This window comes from Chanos chanos, chromosome 6 (genome assembly GCF_902362185.1).
Source record: "Chanos chanos chromosome 6, fChaCha1.1, whole genome shotgun sequence".
In the NCBI taxonomy this organism is placed as follows: Eukaryota; Metazoa; Chordata; class Actinopteri; order Gonorynchiformes; family Chanidae; genus Chanos; species Chanos chanos.
In genome coordinates, this window is record NC_044500.1 from 49972058 (window position 1) to 49980489 (window position 8432).

General features: G+C 42.7%; 1 protein-coding gene across 1 annotated transcript in view; it reads left to right on the forward strand.

Annotated features, from left to right (window-relative positions):
- The window catches only part of tns2b (tensin 2b), a 21003-nt gene extending 19283 nt beyond the window's left edge, over nucleotides 1-1720 (forward strand). The window contains exons 19-21 of the mRNA XM_030778482.1: nucleotides 628-796; nucleotides 1238-1326; nucleotides 1557-1720. Of these exons, the coding sequence (XP_030634342.1) occupies nucleotides 628-796; nucleotides 1238-1326; nucleotides 1557-1720 (422 nt within the window). The remainder of the gene's footprint in view (nucleotides 1-627; nucleotides 797-1237; nucleotides 1327-1556) is intronic.
- The last annotated feature ends 6712 nt before the right edge of the window (nucleotides 1721-8432 follow it).

The following is an 8432-nucleotide window of genomic DNA, read 5'->3' on the forward strand; positions in this document are numbered from 1 at the left end:
AGGGGGCTATGTGGCATACTCAGGACACAGTGCAGCAGACTACAGGAACCTTTCACTGAATTTAGTTTTGTGTCTGGGTCTGAATACACATTTAAAACTTTTAGACTGGATGGTTTTTTGTTTATTAGCACAGGCAAAAAGAATCATTCAGCTGATTGGCACTCAGTGTAAAGGGCGGAGTCAGGACATCCTAATGATCACATGTTTAGAGTCTGAGAGTCAGAGCGGAGTTTGTCTGTGTGAAGATGGTGAAAAATCTGACTCAATTTTCTGAGCCATGGGAACAGGGGTGTGACCTCATACAGGAGAGACATATCAACATCGCCTTAAACATGACCTTAAAATTTTATCTTTTTTAAAGAGTTAACTAGATAAGGAAAATATCATACGTTCATTTATTGAAATAATGAATTGTGAGAAATAATTTATTTATCTCTCTTTGACACTTTGTTGGATAACCATGGATTTTTTTAATTGTAATGAATCATTTAGTCATTTAATTGGACTTCATTTACCATGGAGAATAAAAATGTACCAGTACAGATCTGTTGAAATTCTCTCTATTTCTCTGGCTCTCTCTCTCTGTTTCTCTCTCTGTCGCTCTCTCTCTCTGTCTCCCTCTCTCAGCATGCAATGTTCTGTATCTGAACTCTGTGGAGACGGAGTCTCTGACAGGCCCACAGGCTGTTGCCAAAGCAACCAGATGCACTCTCACCCGGGAACCACGCCCCTCAGGAACAGTTGTCCATTTTAAAGTGTCATCCCAGGGTATCACTCTTACAGACAGACAGCGCAGGTACAACACATACAGACAGACACACATAAACAGACAGACACACACACACAGACAGACAGGGCAGGTACAAGACAGACAGACAGACACAGACAGACAGACAGACAGTGCAGGTACAACACAGACAGACAGACACACACAGACAGACAGACAGGGCAGGTACAACACAGACAGACACACAGACAGACAGACAGTGCAGGTACAACACAGACAGACAGACACACACAGACAGACAGACAGGGCAGGTACAACACAGACAGACACACACAGACAGACAGTGCAGATAAAACACATAAAGACAGACAGCGCAGGCACACCACAGACAGACAGACAGACACAGACAGACAGTGTAGGCACACCACAGACAGACACAGACAGACAGACACAAACTGGTTTGGACTGAGTGCTTCAGTAACAGTCTTTTTTTTTTTTATCTGTGTTCAGGCTTTTTTTCAGAAGGCATTACCCCATCAGCAGTGTGACCTTCAGTGGTGTTGACCCAAAAGATCAGAGGTATGAGCTAAGTTCACACAAACATCACAAAGGCATTTTGACAACACGCGCACGCACGCACACACATATACACACACACACACACACATACACACACACACACACACACACACAAGGTACATGAAATAAAGAAATAAACATTCAAGAAATTTTAAACTGTAGTCAGTTCAGATCAGCAGTAGTTTAACTGCCTGGCTTAGTGTCGTGTGTGCATGTTCGTTGACTCGCAGGCTGTAATACTGAATTCTCTCTCTCTCCAGGTTGTTTGGGTTCGTGGCGAAGCGTGTTGGTGGCATGTCAGAGAACATGTGTCATGTGTTCGCTGAGGTGGACCCTGAGCAGCCCTCCGTTGCTGTTGTCAATTTCATAAACAAAGTCATGTTAGGACCCCAACTCCTGCCCGAGGGTGTGTAGAGAATGGGAGAAAATACTGTCTGGATAAAATATATGGGGTTTAAACAAACTGCGTCTGTGTTTGAGTGTGTGCACAGTATGTGTGTGGTTTAGCCAGGCCTTCAGCTGTTAAAAACTGTTGGAAATGCTTTCATTTTTCTTTTGTAGAATTTTTTTTTTTTTAGCATTTTAGCAGTTACTCATCAAATATGGAATTAAAGAGTAACCTTATGGTGGTAGAAAGGATGCTAGCCCAACTGCATGGAAACCTCAGTTTGGATCCCAGTCTCTGTTCAGCTTTGCCAGGTATCTCCAGCACATGTGGGGTTACTGCTGGTTTGGGTTGTTCAACTGATTTGGGGTGACTTGTTTTCATCATGATTTTATTTATATAACCCTTGTTCACAATGGACATTGTCACAAAGCAGCTTTAGAGGATAGCAGGCCTGAGACTCCCAGGGGTCAAGTCTACATGCCAAGGAAAACTCCCTTTGGCTAAAGCAGGAAGAAACCTTTAGAAGAACGGACTCCGAGGGGAAACAAATCCTCCTCTGGCAGGCACAGAATCACTTTTCAAAGGCAGTGAATAGACAGAAAAGTCTGTGAGAAATAAAACAAAAAAACCCAGGTAAAATGAGACCTATCCTACAATACTGAATCGGAGGTCACTCTGGAGTTCTAGCCAAAGATTGTGTTGATAGACAGCTGTCTTTTCACTAATCTTTCATGTGTGTCTGGGGCTCAAGGCGAGATCCCGGAGGTTTGTAAAGGGAGAGAGAAGGAGGCATCTGTGAGATTTCTAACATCACAGAGGACAGAGCAGTGCACAGTCAGGAGGTGCCATGCAGAGGCCAGAGCAGTGCGCAGTCAGGAGGTGCCATGCAGAGGCCAGAGCAGTGCACAGTCAGGAGGTGGCATGCAGAGGCCAGAGCAGTGCGCAGTCAGGAGGTGCCATGCAGAGCCCAGAGCAGTGCGCAGTCAGGAGGTGCCATGCAGAGGCCAGAGCAGTGCACAGTCAGGAGGTGGCATGCAGAGGCCAGAGCAGTGCGCAGTCAGGAGGTGGCATGACTGAGAGTATGTTGATAGTGTTAGTGGTTTTGGGGGATTGTGTTAATGGGTTTGAAATAGAGGATAGGTGCTGTAGGATTGAGAGGCTTGGTTAGGGTTTGAGGTCACTGGTTAGGGTTAGGGTTTGAGGTCACTGGTTAGGGTTAGGGTCAGGGTTAGGGTTAGGGTTAGGGTTTGAGGTCACTGGTTGAGGGCTGATGAGAGAGGAGACGCATGAAGGAGATCAGGACTGGGAAAACCGAAAACGTGAGCGCTGTTTCTGGCCACTCGGTCACTAATGTCTGCTCTTATTACACTTAAAATCATTGTGCCTGTTTATGACACAATTGCAAATAGCTGGTAAAATAAGATGAAATCTGTATGGGACATTTTGAGACGACTGAAAAAATTCTCATCATCGTCTCATTTATTCATTTAGCAGAAATTCTTATCCAGAGTGGCTTTTATTCTTATTATTCTTTATTATTCTTTGTGTCAGAGATCATACAAATCTGATGTAACAAGGGTGAAATATTTGAGTTGAAGATGTAGATAGAGAGCTGCCCTGATGCTGAATCAGACTCACGGCTGTCTGGTTACAGAGCTTTCTCCAGACCACCAGTTCAAACAGTTTTCCACCAGACTGGTACTGATGACACAGAGTATGCCAGACAGCTTCCCAATTAAAATGAACCTGTGAGTGAAACCATACAAAATAAGAAGCCATACAAAATATTCAAATGTTAGTACTGACTTTGATTTTGGTGTTGAAGCCATTTTGTTGTTTTTTTGTTTGTTTGTTTCACTGTGTGTATTTTCTGGTGTGAATTTAGTGGCAGTTCACATTTAAAACACGTTTAAATAAGATATATAGACATGATGCCTCACTTTACTGTAATTAAATGAAAACACACATTAAAATGAATCTTCAGTTCACAAAACTGAAAAATGAAGGATAGTGTGTTGTCATATTAACTTTGCTTTCAAGACAAATACCTTTTTCTCCTAAATTATTTTCAACAAGCAAAATGTCCTGTGGTGTGACTGTACACATGATGCAGGAAATGTAAGCATCAGTAAAATAAACAAATATGATTGAAAATGGATTGAAATTGAAATGCCTTTGACATTATTTCACAGGGTTCTGTTTTCCTGAGTGATGCTCTATGATATCACTGAGATTACAAGAAACTGATCACAGTTCACTATGTTCTGTAATCAATATCCTGCAGCATAACACACAGTGTTTATTTCATAAATGAGCAATTTCACAGACACCCATGAGATCACCACCAGGAAGTCTGTCAAACATTTGAAATGCAGATGGGAAGATCAAAAGGTGAGTCGCTGAACCACTAATGTGTCCATTTTCCTCTGTCCTGTAGTGTGTCTACATTCATTCACTCATTCATTTTCCAAGCCGCCTATCCTGACTAGGGTTGCGGGGGGTGCTGGAGTCTACCCCAGCGCTCACTGGTCGAAAGGCGGGGAAACACCCAGGACATATCGCCAGTCCATCACAAGTGTGTCTATATTATAAATGTAAAAAGATTTTAAGGAAAATATATTTAATTATGCAGAAAATAGTATATTTAGCTACCTACAGATGAAAGGCAAGCTACTGGCAACAGGGCCTTCAAATGGCCACAAAGCTGTAGATGTCCTGTTGTGTGACAACATTGTCCTGTAGTGTGACATGGCTTACCTCACTGAAATGCCTTCCTTTAAAAGACTATAGTTGGTCAATTTTGTGGTTACATGTAGATGATTTTGATGATTTTCTTTCATTTATGAGGCGACATATTTATTTATCTATTTTCACTTTTTCAACTGTTGTATATTCTGAATGCACAGTGCCATTGAAATCTATATTGAAAATATGTTTTTCATCAGCTTGACAGGACATGAGCAAAGGACAAAGAGGTGCTGCCAGAGGATAAACCAAGACGAATCCGTAGAGAAAGACGGAGAAAGTAAATGAACCGTCAGTGTTACAGGGAGAGACGGTCCCTAAGCCATTGACTTACACACTTCATAAGTTAAACAAACTTTTTTACTCAAATTATTTTAAGTGCATTTACAACTGACCAGGGGCGTCTCTAGGGACTCTAGGGGCCCCAGGCTAAAGGGAGCAGCAGCAATGGATTCAATCTCAAAATTGTCAAGGTAGGGCTTCACCTTAAAAATTGCTTGTGCAAACTTGTCCAGAATCTCTGACTTCATGTCTCTTGGGACATCGAGGGAGGTTTTGGTCTGCTGACAGATCCCATTAGCTTTTTTCAGACGAAGGTCAACATCAAGGGGAAATTTGGGTATGTCAAATGGGGAAGGCCAATCTGAAGCACTTCACAAATTTCTGTAGAAGTTCGGAGAGCTCATGGGTGAACTTGAAAAACTAGACATACTTGCTGTATCAAGAGAGGAGGCGGTACTTGCATCTGATAGGTCAGGTACAAGTGGGTGAGAGATCTCCAAAGTCATATCTTCCCACAGAACTTTTAAGACAGCTTTTTCTGCTGGCAACTCATTTATGTCATGCAAATTACAAAGTGCATTTCCAAAATCAGGGTCTTCAAATTGAAAAACCCTCTTTCAGTTTCAGCATATCATGGAGCAAAGTCTTTAAATGTTCCACAGGCTCTGGGACACTGGGAAGCTTGGCCCCCTCTAACACTGAAGGGAGAACTGTACACCTGCAACAGCATTATCTGAGGAGAAATAAAAAACATAAGAAAAGGATTAGTCAACTCATGTAATCATGTTACTGATTAGTTTATGTCTTGCAGACCATGCAACTGAACATCACTGGAGAGAGACTGAAACTGTGTTTGAGCTTTTCCTCTTGACTGCTGACCTAAGGGATGCTTCCAAAGAACAGGTTAAGAAAGGTTCACCACTCTCCACGTAAACTGACTGTCTGAAAAGGTTGTCACGATTTAGACAGTATGCCAGCATTTACTGATGTTTGGTTGCAAGAGTCAGAGGGAAACTTTTGAAGCTGTGAGTGTCGAGGCTGGCACGACCCTTCTGTCAACCCGGGTGCAAAATTACGCAGAAACACTTGGCATGTGATGGCCGTGTTTAGAAAAGCATTTTTCATGTCCCTCTGTCAACTAAATGTTGCAGCACTTCAGATGGGGTGTCTACATCAGTTTGGAGCAGATGTGACAAAAAGGTAAATTCACTGGCCAGATCACCGCAGGCTTTGGTCAGGTTATCAATATTGGTAAATTCACTGGCCAGATCACCGCAGGCTTTGGTCAGGTTATCAATATTGGTAAATTCACTGGCCAGATCACCGCAGGCTTCGGTCAGGTTATCAATATTGTCAACATTTTTAATGTCCACCAACACTCACTCTTCTGTCTTGCCAATTTACTTACATGCTAAGACACCCTCGGCTAATGCTATCTCAGGACTGACCATAGGGACTGACAGCCTAGGCCTGTAGCACTCCGAACTGTCCAATTACAGTTTGACATTTTGAAGAGAATGCATCATTAACCAATTGAGCGACTGGAATATACACAAGACACAGTTGGATTGTTCGACTCATGCTTCTTGAGTCGGCCGTGAAAGCACTGAATTCGGACACGACACAAGGCCACGATAATTTCATTTCTGGGCCCCCCTTAAGACTGGGCCCGGGTGCATCTGCATCCCTTGCACCCCCTACGGCACTGGCCTTAGCGGGTGTCATGTAATATCTTTTTGAAATAGTGGTGCTTAGCTTCAAAAGGCATCGTCCACAATGACACCAGTGGCCTAAAACAGTGGATTAAATTTGGATAGGGTTCTAGAAGGGGCTGTTTAGGATGAAAGGAAAAGTTGGGGAAAGTTTCAGTCAGCAAGTCGATGGTCAATTATCAGACTCTCCATGTAACACAGTGTTTCCTCTGAAAATCATGTACAAACAGCCAACTCAACAATGACCTTCAAATCCATAAGAATCTCCCGATGGTTCATTTTCAAGTATTTGGTGCCCAATCATCAGGGGAAGCAAATGCCCAATTTTCATGTGCGCGCCCACCTATTGTACCCTTTCCAAAGCTTGATTTGGCTCTGACCTCTGGTTTGCTAACTTTGAATTCTTGTATGGTAAGATCTTGATACACCTATTCAGCTCCTCATGTGTAATAAGACACACAGCTAATTATTCTGGTACAATGCCCTCATGGAGCACCTCAGGAAGAAGCCCTATGATTGGATGGAAATGCTTACAAATGCTTACTCAGCGCATATTCCTCTTTCACACCACAGACACTTTGCTTGCTGCCACGACTCTGCACTTCAACAAATAAGATGTGTTCCTCGGTTGTTCTCAACCTGAAATCACTGACCTTTGTGTATTTGATTTCATTCCTGCCATTAAACAAAATCTGCTAAAACTCTCAGCATTAAAACTTTCCTGAAAATCTACCACAGTATTTTCTCCCTGGTTATCTGCGCACACACAAAAAAAAACTGTCCCTTTCAAGTCCTGAGAAGGGGCAGGGACAAAAAAAAACCCACTTTGCTCCAAATGCTGAACATCTCTTGTTAAAGGGCTGAGAAATTTCATATCATATCCAAAAGTACGTGCGTCACCACTCTTTTACGTGCAGCAAGCTGAATGGAATTGAGGCTGGATCAATATTTGGGTAGTGGATTTAGTGGTACCCAGCACGCACCAACAATCTTGTGTACTTTCCTAGACGTCCCCAAAGGGTTGCAAACCTCAAGTTCATCTACATATAACCTCAGGTAAATTTTGAAGTGTTCCTCATTTAGAAGTGCATTGCCTTTATAATACTGACCTTGAAAAGACTGAAGATGTCCAGGAGTTGAATCGTGACTAAACACTACTTTATCCATCTGCATTACTCAGTAGGCGGTTGAGCACTTCATACACGGACATGTAAACAAAAGAATTATTACGAGTCCTGTCATAAAGATACTCCAGCAGATTTCCTGTCACACCGCTACTCATTGACCTCCACTGGCTACCCATGGCCGCCTGACTCAAACTGAAGTCATTAATGCTCGCTTACAGAGTGACTTGTGGGTCTGCACCCATCTACGTGAACTCACTAATACAGGCTTATGCTCCTTCTCGCCCACTGCGTTCCTCCAAGGAACATCGTCTGGCATTGCCCTCCCCACACACAAGGCAATCTCAGTCCAGACTGTTTTCATATGTGGCTCCCCGAAGGAGGAACAAGCTACCAACTGCCATCAGAGCAGGGGCGTCCCTCTCTCTTCAAGAACGTCCTGAAGACTCACCTCTTCTGAGAGCACCTCCTCTCCTGACACTTAACACCCTTAACACCCTAACACACCTTACTCACACCTACTGTGTTCTTCTCTACCTACTCTCCTGCCTCTGTCTTGAGAGAAAACTCACACTTATTGTTTGCACTTTTAAACAAATGTAATACTTAGCACTTACTCATAGGTCTCTCACTGTACTGGAGCATGAATTATTTCCCCACTTGTAAGTCACTTTGGATAAAACATCAGCTAAATAAATGTAATGTAAATGTGGAACTAATGCTGGAACACAGTGTACTTTGTGTCACACCTTACGGTAAATTGGGGTCCAGCATCCAAAGAGATTATAAATGTATTAGCAGTCTATACTAGTATTTCTTAGTTAAAACTATAGTTAGAGGCATTTTTATGTTTTATATTGTAGATTTGTGTTTAG